This window comes from Callorhinchus milii, unplaced genomic scaffold (assembly GCF_018977255.1).
Source record: "Callorhinchus milii isolate IMCB2004 unplaced genomic scaffold, IMCB_Cmil_1.0 Scaffold1, whole genome shotgun sequence".
In the NCBI taxonomy this organism is placed as follows: Eukaryota; Metazoa; Chordata; class Chondrichthyes; order Chimaeriformes; family Callorhinchidae; genus Callorhinchus; species Callorhinchus milii.
In genome coordinates this window covers 75,587,008-75,606,767 of record NW_024704742.1, presented here as the reverse complement: position 1 = coordinate 75,606,767, position 19,760 = coordinate 75,587,008, and the positions used below count along the sequence as shown (strand labels likewise).

At 42.7% G+C, this 19,760-nt stretch overlaps 1 protein-coding gene across 1 annotated transcript in view; it reads left to right on the top strand.

Annotated features, from left to right (window-relative positions):
- The first annotated feature begins 5,761 nt into the window (after positions 1 to 5,761).
- igfbp7 (insulin-like growth factor binding protein 7) overlaps positions 5,762 to 19,760 on the top strand; it is a 36,945-nt gene continuing 22,946 nt past the window's right edge. The window contains exons 1-2 of the mRNA XM_042344971.1: positions 5,762 to 5,947; positions 9,561 to 10,137. Coding sequence (XP_042200905.1) covers positions 5,762 to 5,947; positions 9,561 to 10,137 — 763 coding nt within the window. The remainder of the gene's footprint in view (positions 5,948 to 9,560; positions 10,138 to 19,760) is intronic.

Genomic DNA, 19,760 nt, shown 5'->3' with positions numbered 1-19,760 from the left:
GCGGTGCATGGGTGGAACCAATTTTAAAGTTTTAAGTTAAAAGCTAATTTGAAAGAAAGACATCCTTGGGATGAGAAAGACTAAATGTTAAGGCACATACCTCCAGGGGATATAAATCTAAGAAAACCACACAAAAGGCCTGAAACCCCACCCAGTGTTACCCTGTAAAACAATTTTGCCTTTAAGTTTAAGATTGCAGAGAATTGTGGAGATCTCTTAAATTTGGTCATAATTCTGAAACACCTTTTCTACATTTCTTTCAAAAAATGTTTCCAAATCGAGATTTTCCTCAATTTGCCACAGCTCTACATGATCACAAACTTTGAGACCAAATGGGGGTAAAAATATGGTTTGGTGTTATGTGCCGCATCTTTAGTGATATGGGCCGAGACAAATCCATGGGAAATATCACCAAAGGCAATGTATGCAATGTTTGGGCATCAAAGTTAAATAAAATATTGTACACATGAATATAATAAATGTGGGTATTTGAGGAAGGTGTCCCAATAACTCAACCTCTTACTGACTGCAAATTTGTGTCCACCTTGCTCAGTTGGTAACAGTCTCGCCTCTAAGTCAGACATTTCTGTGGCTTCAAGCCCCAAATTGGGATTCTAAACTCATTTAGTCTAGGCTGACACTCCAATGCTGTGCTGGGGTCCTGGAGATGTGCTGCATTGTTGAAAATGCCATCCTTCGGATGAGATGTTAAACCAGGGTTCCATCTACCCTTTCAACTGGATAATTAAATATCTCATGGGACTATTCAAAAAGAGAACAGAGTTTCTCCTGGTGTTCTGGTCATCAGAAATTGAACATTCACTTCATGACTGTCTGTGAGACATTGTTGTATGTAACTTTGGCTGCTTTACAAGCTTGTTTGTTTCTTTCAGGACTGGATAAATATTTTATATATAAAATGTACATAGTTTCCTGGGCTGGTTGAAAGTTGTCCCAACAATGCTACTAAATATGTTTCAGAAAAAGGTAAGAATAGGAACAGCAAAAGGCCAATTAGCCTGTTTGACTAATTTATTAGACCATGGCTAGACAGATACTTGAAAAGGAAACAATTGCAAGGAAGTGGGGAAAGAGCAGGGGAGTGGGACTGATTGGGTAGCTCTTTCAAAGAGGTGGCAGGCATGATGGGCCAAATGGCCTCCTTGTGTGCTGTAATGTTCTATGATTCTATGATAAAATGCTATATCAAATGCAAGGATTATTATTATTATTAAAAAATAATTAAACATCCTGACATCTCCCCACCCAGCTGTCACACATGCACATAACTACCATAGGGTTTTGTAAAGGGAATAGGAGCAGGTGTTTTATTATCTCTGTAACCGAGGAACCATGCATCCCTAGTAAGACCAGTAATATCATCACAGACTTCAATTCAAACAGCAAGCACCTGGTTGGTAATCAACAACTCTATCCATTGCACAATAGGAGCTGCTCCCTCTGGTTTCATTCCTTGTTTAACAAAATAGCTGTGAAGAAATGCCACTCTAGTCTAAATTCACTTAGCATTTCAAAACAGTGGACTGTAGTGGAGTCCTGTAGCTCAGTGGTTAGAGCACTTGCTTTGCAAGCGAGAGAACTGAGTTCAATTCCAGTCAGGGCGAAACCTTGGGCAAGTTTCCTTACTCCACACAGAGCCTAATAATAATCCCTCCAAAAACAAAACAATAATAAATTGGTCATTTTCAATCTACGACTGTTTGTGGGACATTGCTGTGCGCAATTGGCTGCCGCGTTCGCCCACAAATATACAGTCAATTCACTTTACAGTGTATTCTGTGAAGCGCTTTGGGACGTCCTCCCAACGTGAAAAGCGCTATATCAAATGCAAGGATTATTATTATTATTATTAAAACATCCAGGAATTAGGAAATTGTTGAATTTGGCCTTAACTTTAAAGTTGTAGGTTAAAAGAAATTTACAAACAAATGGCTTCAAAATTATGAATGTATTTAAGAAGTTGCCAAATTCGGGGCGCTTTGAATTGCTTACAGGTAGAGTAAGTTTAGACCCAGGTGGAAGTTCTACCCATGCTGCTGGCATGCCTTGTGGAGTCCTGTAGCTCAGTAATTAGAGCACTCGCCTCGTAAGCGAGAGACCTGGGTTTGATTCCTGGCAAAGCAAAATCCTGGGCAAGTTGCCTTACTCCACATGCCTCTGTTTACCTAGCAGTAAATAGGAACCAGTTGTTAGTTGATTGGCAGGTAGCTTTTCCGTGGGTAATAATTCCTTACATTTTTTTTTAATAATTTGGTAATACAATCCATGACTGTTTGTGGGACACTGCTGTGCGCAATTGGCGCCGTGTTTAGCTCACAAAATATACAATCAATTCACTTTACAGTCTATTCTGTGAAGCGCTTTGAGACGTCTCGAAGACGTGATAAATCAAATGCAAGGATTATTATTATTATTATCCCAAGAGCAAGACAATGTTGATGTTGTCCATTCATGTAGTTCCACACTTTTGTATGCTGGGAGTTGCACTTCTCATCAATTACCTCATGGTGTTGCTCCATTACCATGTCCATTTGGTCTGGAAGGGCTTAGTACAAAAAAATTCAAATCTGCCAGTCACCCATTTGGATAATACTGCGTTGCAAAACTGGGATCAAATCTGAAGAATTTCTTAATGGGATTCCTGAACATGGGTCCTTCCTTCCAATACTTAGGAGTACGTCACGCCAATTAACTCGGTTCTAATACAATCTAATTCCAAACTGGAAGTTCCATGGGTCAATTGCTAATTGAATGAGATTCTTTATTAAGACATCCGGGTGAAGAAATCCACAAATTAGACCCCGCTAAGGGTTTGTTTTTACATATATAAATATATATATACATATATACATATATTTATATAGGTAAAAACAAAGCCTTAGTAGGGATGCCAGCAGCATGGTTAGAAATTCCACCTAGGTCTAAATTTGCTCTACCTGTATAGCAATTCAAATAATATACAGTAATTATTATTATGTCATTAAATTGTATTATTATTATTATATAAGGAACTGGACATTCCTTGGATGATTGAGAAGCATAAAATCCATGTAAAGATGAATCGTCCAAGCAAACAGGAGGCATTTGTTTTCAGTCATCTGCACCATCACAATAAACAAATATGCAGACAATATATAGACAAATGCATTCTCATTATACCCATTGAACTCATAAAATCTAGGCTTACACTCCAATGCAATGCTGAGAGTGCACCTCATTGTTGGAGGTGGTGTCCTTTGGATGAGAGGTTAAACCAAGGTTCCTTCTGCCAATTCAGGTGGACATTAAAGATCTTATGGCACTATTTGGAAAGATAGGGAATTTTTCCTCATACCCAAAAATACCCCAAATAAAATTGGACATTCACAACATGGCTGTTTGTGACATTATTGTGTGCAAATTGTCTGCTGTGTTCACCTACAAAACATACATCACTACAGACATTACAGTTTATTCCTGAAGACTTTGAGACATCCTTCCAATGTGAAAAGTGTTATATTAAATGCAAGAATTATTATATTTCTGACAATAACATCGATCAATCCGAGGTAAATGTCACACATATTTCTGCCTTATAAATGGGATGCTACATGCTCCATTCAAGGCATTGATTTGTTTCTGTTCCTTAGTGCAATAAATGCTCAGTCAATACCACATTGAAGATATCTGCCTTCATGTTACAAAGTTATCTTTGGATGGATTAGATTGGCTTCATTGCTGGCAGAACTCATCCCCATTCCTTACAACCATTCCTTGTCTCATCAAAAGAGAGGTATGATCTACCCATCACAACATTAAGCTGGTTCTTAAACAGGTCCAGTATCTTGGCCTCTACAAATCTTCTTGGTAACCAGTTCTAGCTATTAATTACCCACTAGTGAAATAAAGACTTCCTGGTAACAAAAACAGAAGTCGCTGGGAACACTCAGCAGGTCAGGCAGCATCTATGGAGAAAGGAAAGTGAGTCAACGTTTCGGGTTCGCAATCCTTCGTCAGAACTGACCCAAAATGTTGATTCACTTTCCTTTCTCCATAGATGCTGCCTGACCTGCTGAGTTTTCCCAGCGACTTATGTTTTTGTTTTCCGATTTCCAGCATCTACAGTATTTTGCATTTTGTAAATACTTCCTGGTAACTGTTTTAAACTTTCCTTTCACAACTCTGAGCCTGGATCCTCTTGTTCTCTTAACATGCCAAGTATTGTTTTGAAATTACTTTCTCAACCCCATTTTGCACCTTACATACTTATATAAGGTCCCATGTGAAACATTTATTTTCAAGGATGAAAACCCATGGGTTATAAATTCCATTCAGCCTTAAATTCAGTGTCTTTGCCAATGTGAGAATCCCATTAAAGGCTGAGATTGTTAAAGGTAATGTGTATAACACTAAACTGAATTTTTATCTCCAAGTTAATTTATCTAGTTGTTTTTCAACTAGAAAACAGTTATTCTCTTGGCAGCCCACTTACATCACCATGATCAGAACTTTATACGACACTACAACAAGTTACATTTATATAGCACCTTTCATGTTTGGACAATGTGTCAAAGAGCTTCAACATCTAACTGGGTGCCCTTGCTCAGGGTTAGGCAAACTGAGAAGTCCAAAAGCAGAAAGATAGGTCTTAAAGCAGGCTTTAAATGTGGAGAGGAAGGGAACGAGTTGCAGCCTGACCAGACAGAACACTGAATGGCTAAGCAGGGTCTTGTCATTCTGCAACTATTTGCACAACGTTGCTGATATTTTAAGCATTGAATGGTAATCTATCTTGTCCTGTAATGTCTTGTAATAAAATGCTCTGAATTTTAAAGCATTTACAATTCACAATGTTTTATGACTCAGTTTGTAAAAGAACCAACAAGGGGAAATAACTTCTTGGATTTGATAATGAGTAACAGGGATGACCACATCTCCAAAATAAAGGTGAGAGAAGCATTAAGCAACAGCGGTCACAATGCAGTCACATTTGACATCACAGAGTTGGTGAGTTTCTAAAGACCGAAACAAAACTGCCAAATTTCAAGAGGACTGACTTTGTGCGCTTGAGAAACCTAGTCAGAGTGGGCTTGGCAGGCTTAAATATAGCAATGGGAGTGGAGGACCTATGGAGTTTCTTCAAGGAGGTGATTATGAAGGCAATCGAACAATGTGTATTCATGCGAAGCAAAGGTACCAAGCTTAAAGGCACTCCTGCCTGGTTGGCCAGGGCTACAAACAACAACAACAAAATTACATTTGTAAAGCGCCCTTCACGTTGGCAGGACGTCCCAAAACGCTGGACAGACAGAGTTACGGACCCAAGCTGGGGGTTAGGGTCAGGGAGGGTGGAGGGCAGGGGGCGGAAGCAGGGAGATCGAAAGCACGGTCGAAGAAGAGGGTCTTGCGATGGGTCTTGAAGGTGGCAAGGGAGGGGGCAAGGCGGAGGGACTGCGTGTTGGAGTTCCAGAGGATGGGGCAGTCGTGGCATGCTTTCTGGTATTGCATGTCTTCTTTATAAACCAAATCATAAAGAGGAATAAAGAAGCATTTAAGGCCATGAAGGAAAATGGCACAGAAATAAGTCGGACTCAATACCAGAAGGCATGCCAGGACTGCAAAAAAGGCGGCAAAGAAAACCATTGAATTGAAAATGGCAAGAGGTGTGAGGGATAATAACAAAATGTTTTTTAGTTACATTAAGAGTAGAAGAAAAACAAGCAATGGAATAGGACCACTGAAGGTGCGTTCAGGAGACAACATGACAAATAACGCTACACAGGCTACAAATAAGTTGCTAAATAAGTTTTTTGCATCAGTCTTTACCAAGGAGAAGACAGATAACCTATCTGATCTGGAAAGAGAACTCAAGGAAGTGTCAGAGAAAAGTTGTGACACTATTCATATCATTACCAGCATGGTTGCCAAACAGCTGTGTAAACTTAAGGTAAATAAACCTCAGGGGCCGGATAAATTGCATCCGAGGATCCTTAAGGAACTAAGGAAGCAAATTGCAGAAACGCTGGCACAAATCTTTCAAAAATCACTGAATACTGGAGAGAGGTGATTGGAGAGAGGCAGATGTTACTCCTACTTTTAAGAAAGGTAACAAAAGTGACCCAGGACACTACAGACTAGTAAGTTTGACTTCCTTTGTGGGTAATATTATGGAGACTCTTAAGGATAAAATCATGGAGCATCTGGACAGAAATAAAATCATAAATTATAATCAATATGAGTTCATGAAGGGAAGGTCTTGCCAATCTAATTTACTGTTTTTCTTTGACAGTGTAACAAGGGAACTTGATAAGGATAAGACTGTGCATGTTGTATATCTGGATTTCAGTAAGGCCTTTGATACAGTTCCTCTTGAGAGGCTGGTACTGAAAGTAAAGAAAGCAGGAATCAGTGGAGGTATATTACAATGGATACACAATTGATTGACCACAGAACCCAAAGGGTGGTGGTACAGGGAATATCATCAGATTGGGAAAATGTTACCAGTGGAGTTCCACAAGGGTCCGTTTCAGGGCCTCTTTTGTTCAATATTTTTACAAATGATCTGGAACTAGGAGTCATAAGCACAGTGACTAAGTTTGTAGATGACACCAAGCTAATGAAAGTGGTAGATTGCGAAGCTGAACAAGATAGGTTACAGGAGGATTTGAACATACTTGGGAATTGGGCAGATCAGTGGCAAATGAAGTTCAATGGGAAGAAATGTAAAGTACTTCACATGGGTACAAAAAATCCTGAAAGGCACTATTATTTGAATGGAAGTAAAGTAATATGTATGGAAAATGTAAACGACTTGGAGGTCCTGATTGACAATAAATTGAAGCTCTCCCAACAATGCTCTGTGACAGTGAGTAAAGCAAACCAGATGTTGGGATGTATCAAAAGATCAATAGCAAGCCAAAATAGTGGAGTAATCCTGCCGCTGTATAAAACATTGGTGAGACCTTACTTAGAGTACTGTGTACAGTTCTAGTCGCCGCAGTACAAAAAGGATATTGGAGAAATCCAGAAGATAAGAGGAGGGCAACTAAAATGATCGAGGGAATGGAAGTACTGGACTGTGAAGAGCGACTAGGTAAATTGGGCATGTTCCCGCTGGAAAAGAGAAGATTGAGAGGTGACATGATTGCCGTCTTTAAGATTCTAAAGGGGCAAAACAATATAGGTCATGACAGACTGTTTCAACTTGTCAAGAATAGTAAAGCCAGAGGACATGGCCTGTGATTGAAGGGGGGTAAATTCAGAAGAAATCTACCCAAACACTATTTCAGTGAGTGAAATATGTAATATATCCCATAATGTTATTTCCTGTTCACTTGCTTGGATTAAATGATTGAATGGGGTAAGGAGGAATGGTAGGAGTTGTACTAGATCTATTCCAGATTCAGGACAACCTATAGTATGTTGAACCTCACTTTGTAAGCACTTCAATAAGAGAGAAAGATTTCCGGCATCTGCAGTATTTTACATTTTTTTCAATAAGAGGGCAACTCACTATTTAGGTTACTTTTTCGCATCAGTTCCGATATTTGTAAATATTTGTAAAAACAAATATGGGTTTGACGATTTCAATGCATGTTTGCACTTTATTATAGATTATTATACAGATTATAATTGTGTTTCTTTCATTTGAAATTGATGGAAGCCAAAATTCCAAACTAACAAATTAGGAGATGGATACAGTATAAACTTCACTTTAACTATGAGTTTCAACTGCACTGCAGCTAACCTATATACATTAAAGAATATTTTTAAAGAAGTATTTATAATTCATACTGATAAATACCCCAGTGATAGCAATTCATTATTTTTCATTGTGGGTGAACTCTTGAGTTGGTTCTCTATCTATATATAAATTGTATATTTTTATTTTTCTGTCTTTTTTTGTGGGGGAGGGGGGGTGGGTGGAATTTTATGCTTTGAAATCGATTTGCAAAACTTTCAAAATGCATGTCTTTCACTGAGCTCACGATCAGCGATTGTTTTTTTTTTTAAAAATGCTTGGAAACTTTTTAAAAAATTGCAAATTCCCGAATCTTGAAGGTTTTGCAAATCAAAGCAAAGCAAAGCAAACCACAGGAGGAAAGCCTGGACCAGTGTGTGAGTGAGTATGTGTGTGTGTGTGGTTGGGGGGGGGGGGGGGATGTAAAGGGAGTGGGGTGCTCGGGCTGGGTGTTTGCCTGGCAGGGCAAGGTAGGGCTGGGTGTTTCCCTGGCAGGGCAGGGGAGGGCAGGGTGTTTGCCTGGCAGGGCAGGGCTGGGTGTTTGCCTGGCAGGGCAGGGCAGGGCTGGGTATTTGCCTGGCAGGGCAGGGCTGGGTGTTTGCCTGGCAGGGCAGGGCAGGGCAGGCAGCGCAGGCAGGGCAGGGCAGGGTGTTTGCCTGGCAGGGCAGGGCAAGGTGTTTGCCTGGCAGGGCAGGGCAGGGTGTTTGCCTGGCAGGGCAGGGCAGGGCAGGGTGTTTGCCTGGCAGGGCAGGGCTGGGTGTTTGCCTGGCAGGGCAGGGCAGGGTGTTTGCCTGGCAGGGCAGGGCAGGGCAGGCAGCGCAGGCAGGGCAGGGCAGGGTGTTTGCCTGGCAGGGCAGGGCAAGGTGTTTGCCTGGCAGGGCAGGGCAGGGTGTTTGCCTGGCAGGGCAGGGCAGGGCAGGGTGTTTGCCTGGCAGGGCAGGGCAGGGCAGGGTGTTTGCCTGGCAGGGCAGGGGAGGGCAGGGGAGGGCAGGGCAGGGTGTTTGCCTGGCAGGGCAGGGCAGGGTGTTTGCCTGGCAGGGCAGGGCAGGGTGTTTGCCTGGCAGGGCAGGGCAGGGTGTTTGCCTGGCAGGGCAGGGTGTTTGCCTGGCAGGGCAGGGCAAGGTGTTTGCCTGGCAGGGCAGGGCAGGGTGTTTGCCTGGCAGGGCAGGGCAGGGCGTTTGCCTGGCAGGGCAGGGCAGGGTGTTTGCCTGGCAGGGCAGGGCAGGGTAGGGCAGGGTGTTTGCCTGGCAGGGCAGGGCAGGGTGTTTGCCTGGCAGGGCAGGGCAGGGCAGGGTGCCTGGCAGGGCAGGGCAGGCAGGGCAGGGTGTTTGCCTGGCAGGACAGGGCAGGGCAGGGTGCCTGGCAGGGCAGGGCAGGGTGTTTGCCTGGCAGGGCAGGGCAAGGTGCCTGGCAGGGCAGGGCAGGGCAGGGCAGGGTGCCTGGCAGGGCAGGGCAGGGTGCCTGGCAGGGCAGGGCAGGGTAGGGTGGAGTCTGGCAGGGCAGGGCAGGGCAGGGCAGGGTACCTGGCAGGGCAGGGCAGGGCAGGGTGCCTGGCAGGGCAGGGCAGGGTAGGGTGGAGTCTGGCAGGGCAGGGCAGGGCAGAGCAGGGTACCTGGCAGGGCAGGGCAGGGCCGGGTGCCTGGCAGGGCAGGGCAGGGCAGGGTGGAGTCTGGCAGGGCAGGGCAGGGTGCCTGGCAGGGCAGGGCAGGGCAGGGTGCCTGGCAGGGCAGGGCAGGGCAGGGTGCCTGGCAGGGCAGGCAGGGCAGGGCAGGGTGCCTGGCAGGGCAGGGCAGGCAGGGCAGGGCAGGGTGCCTGGCAGGGCAGGGCAGGGCAGGGTGGAGTCTGGCTGCTGTATAAGTGGCTCTGGGCTCAGACCCTCCGCAGTCAGTCAGTCAGTAGTGGAAGCCGAGGGGAAGCCGCACGTTTGCTCGGCAGCAGAGACCTCTCCCCGCGCCCTGCCATGCGAGCGGAGCTGCTGCTCTCCGGGCTGTGGCTGCTGCTGGTGCCGGCCCTGGCCGGGCAGAAGCGGGTCGCGGCGCGCTGCCCGCCCTGCCAGCCCGGGCAGTGCCCGCCGCTGCCCCCCGAGGGCTGCCCGCGGGGGCGGCTGTCGGACCGCTGCGGCTGCTGCTCGGTGTGCGCCGCCGGTCCCGGGGAGCCGTGCGGCGGCCGCGAGGGCAAGTACGGCCGCTGCGCCCGAGGCTACGAGTGCGAGCGCCCCGGCGGCCCGAGGGGGAAGGGGGGCAAAGGGCGGTGCGTGTGCAAGTCACCCGACCCCGTGTGCGGCAGCGACGGCGTCTCCTACAGCGACGGCTGCGACCTGCGAGCGGCGGCCAACCGAGCGCTCAGGGAGGGGCGGACCACCGTGAGCAGGAGAGGGAAAGGCGGCTGTGATACAGGTGAGCGACACACACACCATATACACCACACACACCATATACACTGCACACACCGTATACACCATATACACTGCACACACCATATACACCATATACACCACACACCATATACACTGCACACACCATAAACACCACATACACACACACCATATACACTGCACACACCGTATACACCATATACACCACACACCATATACACTGCACACACCATATACACCATATACACCACACACCATATACACTGCACACACCATATACACCATATACACCACACACCATATACACTGCACACACCATATACACTGCACACACCATATACACTGCACACACCATATACACCACACACCATACACACCACACACACCATATACACCATATACACCACACACCATATACACCATATACACCACACACCATATACACCACACACACCATATACACCACACACACCATATACACCACACACACCATATACACCACACACCATATACACCACACACCATATACACCACACACCATATACACCACACACCATATACACCACACACCATATGCACCACACACACCATATGCACCACACACACCATATGCACCACACACACCATATGCACCACACACACCATATGCACCACACACACCATATGCACCACACACACCATATGCACCACACACACCATATGCACCACACACACCATATGCACCACACACACCATATGCACCACACACACCATATGCACCACACACACCATATGCACCACACACACCATATGCACCACACACACCATATGCACCACACACACCACACACACCATACACACCACACACACCATACACACCACACACACCATACACACCACACACCATACACACCACACACACCATACACACCACACACACCATACACACCCACACACACCATACACACCACACACACTATATACACCACACGCTATATACACCACACACTATATACACCACACACTATACACACCACACACTATACACACCACACACCATACACACCACACACCATACACACCACACACCATACACACCACACACCATATACACCACACACCATATACACCACACACCATATACACCACACACCATATACACCACACACCATATACACCACACGCCATACACACCACACGCCATACACATCATATACACACACACCATATACACACACACACCAACCACACACACCATACACATCACCCACACACCATACACACACGCACACACCATACACACCACCCACACACACACACATCACACACACCACCCTCTGCCACACACACACACACACACCATACACACCACCCCCCCACACACACACTATACACACCACCCTCTGCCACACACACACCACCCACACACACCACCCTCTGCCACACACCACCCACACACACCACCCTCAGCCAACTCACATACACACACACTGCCCTCTGCCACACACACCATACACACCACCCCCCCACACACACTATACACACCACCCTCTGCCACACACACACCACCCACACACACCACCCTCTGCCACACACCACCCACACACACCACCCTCAGCCAACTCACACACACACACCACCCTCAGCCAACTCACACACACACACACACACATGCACCACACACACTCTGCTCTCTGCCAACTCACACACACCACACATACACCACCCTCTGCCAACTCTCACACACAACACTCTCTGCCAACTCTCACACACACAATACCCTCTGCCAACTCTCTCTCACACACACACACATACATAGTGCCCTCTGCCAACTCACACATGCAATCACAGAGAATAGCAATCACTGTATCACCTCTTACACACCTTATACTGTATGTGGAGAACTAACCCAGTCAGTCATCCCAGAGAAACTGTAGAGTGGATCATCTCTAATACAGTTTAAATAGTTAGAGAACTAACTCAGAGAGTATATACAGTGTCGCCTCTTACACAGTTTAGAGAGAACCAAATCAGTCAACACATAGCATGTGTAAACTCTATCACCTCTTAGACAGTTTATATATGGAGAACTAACTGGGAGCTTAATCCCAGGGAAAGCACACAGAGTGTCATCCCTTGTGTATGGATAGAGAGAACCAAATATGTCAACACATAGAGTATGTGGAGTCTATCACCTCTTATACAGTTTATATATAGATAGAGAAACAACTCAGAGTTAACTGATCGAGAGAGTGAGAAATTCAAGTCTTAGAGAGACTGAGCATGTCAGCACATTGAGAAAGTCAACGCAGAGAATTGACACATTGAGAGAGTGAGAGAGTCAGTACTTAAGGAAACTGAGTCAACTCATTGAGACAGTCAACTCATTGAGAGAGTTAACTAATAGAGAGAGTTAACTCATTAAGAGACTGAGAGTCAACTCATCGAGAATCAACGCTTAGAGAGTGAGTCAATGACAAAGAGAGAGACAACTCTTAGACAGAGCAAGTCAACTCATAAAGAGTGAGCTCATAGAGAAAGACAAGTCCTGGAGAGAGTGAGAGAGTTAGCTCATTCACAAAGCAAGGTCCTACTCATAGAGAATCAACTCAGAGAGAATGAGAGTCACTCATAGAGAGAGTCAACTAATAGAGGCTCATACAAAGAATGAGAGGTAACTTAGAGTCAACCCCTTGAGAGAACATTAGAGTGAACTCCCAGAGGGAGCGTGAGAGTAAACTCAGAGACAGTAAAATCATAGAGACAGCCAACTCACGGAGAGATTGAGAGTTAACCCGTGGAGATAAACAAGTCAGTTTTACTCACCTTATGGAGAGAGACCCAACTCATTGTCAGTTATCTTCAAGATAGAAACATTTGCTTCATAAAGTCATTTCATGGAGAGAATTTCTTCATAAAGAGCATTACTTCATAGCAAGACTCACTTTATAGTCACTTCATAGCGAGAGAGCGAATTACCTCAAAAACTCATCTGAGAAATAGCCTGTGTGAACATATAGATATTAACCACATACCTGCTCACTAAGAAAAGTCACATGCTCAAGAGTGAGAGGGAGATGGAGTGTTAGTTAACAGAAATTCACCTTTTTGAGTCACCTCTTAGCCACTTCACAGAGAGTAATCTCATGGAGAGAAAATATCGCCTCAGAGAAAATTCATACAAACTAATTTCAGAGAGTTGGAGAGGAACTCCCATTGTGGAGAGAAACTCATAGAAATTCTACCTGGTTTTCTCTATTTCCTTAGTAATTTAAGCCTCCAGAAACTGATCAGTAACTCGCCTCATACAGAGTTTTTGTCCAAAAAGAGAGAACCTCAACTCCTTCAGTGAGTTACTTCATGAAGACTCAGTTCAGACTGTGAAGTTCATCGAAAGACAGAGAAATTACAGAGAGCTAGAGACTGATATTTATTTCATAAACAGTGAGTGACTTCATAGGGGGAGTCTTTAACAATATAGTGAGAAAGAGACTGTTGCATTATAGAAAGGGACTATTATACCATAACAAGACTGTTACTTCATAGAGACTTTCACACCAGTGAGAGAGACTGTTACTTGACAAAGAAATAAGACTGCCACTTCATAGAGAGAGAGTAATCATAGAGAGACAACGTTACTTGATGAAGACAAGAAGACTGTTACATCGTGGAAAGAGATAATTACATCATAGAGAGTGTCACCTCATAGAGACAGAAGATGCCACTTCATATGGCTAACAGAGTCTAAAGGAAATATCCTTGCAATGCATTGGATGTGCATTATGTATTCTAGATGTACTGCGGTTATTAATTATGACACGTGCAAACTATACAGAAATATAGTTGAAATAAGTTAACACAAACTGTACTTAATATCAATATGGAGATATATCCCTGGACAATGCACCCTAGGTTCCTATAGTTATACAAAATGTGCATCTGACACTGAACTGGATTCAAGGCAAGTATCCCAAAATGAGGCTGGTGTGTACATTTCTGTGGCATTACTGTAAATCAGTCACATTAATAAAACCCATGACAGTACTGCAACAATACACATTTATGTGTTTATTTTCAAATGTAATGAAGATTGCATTTGACCTTAATAAAAATGTGGCATCTGCTGTCATCATGATGAACGATTTGTGTTTATGAGAAAGGAATTCAAACAGATGGTAACAGTGGCTTTTGATGCACAAAAATAAATCGCTACACTGGCTTTATTAAACAAAGATTTCAGAAGGGAAACGGGAGTTTGCTGCTGAACATTCTTTGACATTGGAATATGACAAAACATGCAAAATCGATTTTAAAACATTCTTTAACACGATTAACACACTACTATTAACAAGCATTTATAATTGTCAGAGCAGATAAACAGAATGTTCGGCCCATCATGTCAGTGCTGGTATTTTTCTCCACATAAACCACTTGATGTAATCCCATTCTCTTGCTTGTCCCCATTCGTTATTCAAACATTCAACTAATTCTCTTCTAAAAGAATTTATGGGCTCTGCCTCGACAAGTTTTCTTTGCAACAAAACATACACACGTTCAGCATGAAAATACAGCTAGCATTATATCCTTGTTGAACTCCCAGATTATTGGCTCCAAAAGCACTTTTGTGTTGCTGGATCCATAGGAAATAAAACGGCTCATCCAAAGTCTTCTGAGCATTCTGAATAAAAAAACTCAGAAATATCCAAAACCTGAAAATTAACAGCAAGAAGTTATTAGTTTGGGTAATTTCTGAATGCATTATTTGAGAAGTAATAATATTATAATAATAACACTCCTAGCATTTGATATAGCGCTTTTCACGTCTTCTAGATGTCTCAAAGCGCTTCATAGAATAGACTGTAAAGTGAATTGACTGTATATTTGTGGGCGAAATGCGGCAGCCAATTGTGAACAGCAGTGTCCCACAAATGCACTGAGATATATTATCCCCAAAGCACTTAACATTGTTACTTCCACATAGTGAAGCTATTGCTTGTGTATTGAATGAAAGAATGATTGTGTGGAATCCCTCAAAATGTCATGGTATCCTATGGCATCCTTTATCACAACCCAAATATCCTAGATCACAAGACAAGATGTATTGACCCACAGTGTTTATCTCTGTGTTTTGAATTTCACTTAAATCTCTCTGTATACTTGTGTTCTTGACTTGCATTCTCTATGTCAATCTCTTTACTTCTTTCTTCCCAACGGTACTGCAATAGAGGGCTCCCATATGCTTCCTCTCGTCAGGGGTGCTATATGAACGCAAGTTGTTATTGTTCTTTACTCCTATCTACTATTATCTATTGTCTATTGTACTATTGTAGTATTATCTGTAATACAACTATAATACCATAATATTGTCTACTGTACTACTGAACTATACACTGTAGTATTATGATACAATTATCTAATGTATTTTTGTCGACTCTTATATAGTACTATAGTGCACTCTACAACTGTATTGTTGTACTCTCCTGTGATGCTATACTAATATTCTTCTGTTGTGTATTTGAATAGGAAATGGGCATTTATTTTCAGCTGCACATGTAATATACTTCTATTTTTCATATGGCAACCATTTTACGAACTGTGCAGGAAAAGAAAAGAATAGTGCAAAATCCTCTGGCATTGTGAATTCAGCCTTAACTTTTTACAAAACGTTTTACAAAGAGCCAAATTGTGGATGCTCTGAAATAATAATAATCCTTGCATGTGATATACAGTAAACCATGCATAAGTCATCTCAATTGGGACCATACATTGAATATGGCATTCACAAAGTATGAGTTATGACAAACTTGCATAGAATATAAACTTTGAACAGGACTTGGGCAGATGTACAACTTAGGGGATTACATGATTTATACAAATCAGACTAATGCGAGTTTTACTGTAGTGCCTTTCAGGTCGGGAGCATGCTGGTTCCTGCCTATGTCTGTATTTGAGCATGAACTTGGCGTATATGGCATGGGTAGGACCAGAGGAGGAGATAAAATGAACAGAAATTGGCACGCATTCTAAAAGCAGAGACCTTAAACTAAGATTCATTGGTCAAACAGTTTACATTCCTGGTGTCCATAGCAATTCATTGTACAATATCTGCCTCTGCATTGATAGGAAAGAAAGCAGCTACATGAGGTGCCTGTTGGCTGATGCTGTGAAGTGGATTTTCACACTGTGATAATGTTGATGAATTCAGCTGCTGGATGGACCCACCACTGGTTTTGTTTCAAATTGAATGAGGCCTAGGTCAGACTGTACCATAGCAAACTATGTCAGATATGTTAATTCATATCACAATGTTTGAAGCAATTTAAGCAGTCAATGTATTTTAATGCAGTCAGCATGTTCTGGGTTACATTTTCAATATGAACAAAATTATTTTGATATAAATACAGATTTGCCTAAACTTGATTGATTGCACATGATGTATAGCATGGTATGTTCTGCAAATCTTAAAATTAATAATAATAATTTCATTTGATATAGCACTTGGTGGTAGATTTAAAACATTTTTTTAAAGAACTTACTTTTGAAATTGGTGTTTCTGTGTAAGTTCGTTTAAGAACTAAACATTTTGTCAAATTCTGGACATTCTAAAATAATAGTAATCCTTGCATTTGATGCAGTGCCATTCACATTGGGAGGATGTCTCAAAGCACTTTACAGAATTTAATGTAAAGTGTAGTGACTGTGTGTTTTGTAGGGAAATACAGCAACAAATTTGCATTTATACAAAGAAATGACCTGGAAACAACCATGAAACAAATGACCAATTAGGAGAAACTACTTTTTCCTTCTGAATTGTGCTATGAGATGTTTAATATCTAACTGACCAGTCAGTGCTTTGGTTCATGCTGTGCCATATAACTGCCAGGATGGTGGAAGGCGAACTGGATGGACCGTCGTCTTCTTTCACCTGGCAAATTCTTATGTTCTCATGTTTAACTCATAAGTGAGAGTGTTTCCAACTAACTCAGGCTGACACCTAAGTAACTAGAGTAAATCTGGAACCAGTCACCTTCCACTCTCCTTTCTGCCATGCTTAGCATCCAACCCCACCATTGTATGGGCTCCAAGATGCATTTGTGTGTGAGGGACGCTGTATAAATGCATATTGTTATTGTTGGCTTTCATCACCTTAGTGTGATACTTGTGAAATACCAACATTTTCACAACTATATAATTAATACACAAATACAATACAATACAAAATACATTTATAAAGCGCCTTTCACATCGGGAAGAGGTCCCTGAACAGTAAGACGACCCGAGCAGGGGATGGGTCGGGAGTGGGATCAGGGAGGGTGGAGGGCTGAAGAAGAGGGTCTTGAAGAGTGCCTTGAAGGAGGCAAGGGAGGGAGCAAGGTGAAGGGAATGTGGGTTGGAGTTCCAGAGGGTGGGGACAAAGATACTGATGCGGGTTATAATGGTGGTGAGAGAGGAGGGGGAGACAGGTTTGAAGGTGTGGAGGGAGGGATGGGAAGGAGCCAGAGTGTGAGAGAGAGATGGGGAGGAGGTGATGGTTGGGAGGGTGGAGGCGGCTGAACGGATCCTTCGAGGTCTCCAGGAAATCCAGCATCTCCTCGCAGATGGAGTTGGAGGAGAGGATGGGCGAGGCTGGGATGATGAACGGTGGAGCTGGTTGGAGAAGAGAAGCCTGGGGTTGTCCTTGGCCTCCAAGATTACCTTTGAAAAATGTCCTTTATTATACTGACATAATGGAATCGCTTCCAGTAGCAGATAGGCTATCAGCACGGGCTGGGGGTGGGGGGGAGGGGCTGATTGTAGCTTTGAACGTGTTTGATTTTAAAGACTCTGCAATATATTGGATAGAATGATATGAAATTATGGAGTATATTTACAATGTTTTAAGCATTCAATTTGATATTCAATACTGGCCAATAACTATCACCAGGAATAATTATCAAACGGACAGAATTTGCAATCATTTGGCATTTAAGCTTTTCCTTCCCCAAGGGTGGTTTTGCATTTCTCCTTTGCTTTCTAGCTGACGATCCTTCCTTGAAATTGAGGCGTTCATTCTTTAATTTTACAATATGACCGAGAGAAATTTTTAGTTTTAATATTAATTTATTTGCTGTAATCTGGTGGAGGAGTGAAATTTGAGTGAAGGAGCGTTTATCCTGGTGTCAAGGCCAACAATCCTCCAGTTAAAGAACTTAACCTGGTTCTGTTGGTACAATTCTTAACTCTGGATATGAAGGTTGTGGGTTCAAGCCAACAATCCTGGCCAACAATCTTCCAAATAAAATTGGTCATTTACATCATAACTGTTGTGTGCAAATAGGTTTCTGCATTCGCCTACAATTATTTTTTATACTAAACCCTGAGAAACACACAGTCACTACACTTTATAGTATATCCTGTGAAATGCTTGGAGACGTCTCAACGACGTGATAATTATTTAAGCGCTCCAAGTAACCGTCCGGCATGAAGGACGCTATATAAATGCAAGTTGTTTTTGTTGTGAAAAGCTTTGAGATGTTTCATCAATGTGATAAGGTGCAATTTCAAATGCAAAGATTATTATTATTTTATTAGATATTTGGCATGCATGTGTTTGTGGCTGCTTGTTAGTGTAAACTGACGTTTGCCAGCAAGAACATTCACCTGACAGTTATGCCTTGTGATGGCATCCTGACATGATCAGGCACAATAAAGTTAATTTAAATTTTTCATTCTTTTCCAGCTCATTCTCTGGCACTCATGGTAAACTCACCTTTTACATTTATCACAAATCTTCAATCTTTCTATAAGAATTGCTCTTATTTGCTATTAAATGCTACCAAATATGGTATAAAATAAGACAGGAAGAGAGAGGAATTTGGTTAGAAAAAGAAAGGAATAATTGCAGAATGTTCAAGATCGCATTTACGTATTCTTCAAGGAGATTTAAGTGTCAAATTCCAGAAGTTTCCTCACAAATTCTACTCTGTGCCAATAATGTGTGGGAGAGATTTCCAGTGGTGAGAATTGCACTTTTTAACTGTAGGATATTCTGAGTAGAACATAAGTGTTGAACAAAAAAGCCTGGCGTTTTTCAGCAACCCATAATGAAAAAAACAATGATCATGAGGCAAATCTCTACGGGATATCACACGCACTGACAATCAGACAGCAGTGAAACTGTCCACCTAGAGCAAAAATTAGATAGAAAATAGTATAACATCCTCTTCTCTCAATTAAATAGACATCAGTAGGAGTCCATTGCTCCGCACCAGATTGGAATGTGGCTCAAAAAGCTTTGATCAGATAGATTTCCATTTCAGTGTATTTGGAGATTTATAAGCACATATCTTTCCACAGTAGTGCATTCATTAGTAATTAAAGAAAGATTCATTGTTTAATCTGATTCGAGCCTGTTCTGTATGTAACAAGTATAGTATTCCATATTGAGATATGTGTGAAGCCACACTGTAACTAACACAGTTTACTCTTTCTTTTGTGAACCCACATTTATATATATATATATCCACTCGGATGGAAATAAAAACTTCACCAAATGATCTTCTTCATGTTCCTGCTGAGATGCCTGAAAGCACATGAATGCTAGCAGCTGCGTATTCACAACAGTATTTGAAAGTTTATGAATAAGAAGTGCCGAGTTGATATTTCTGTTTTATTTGAACGTCCTCA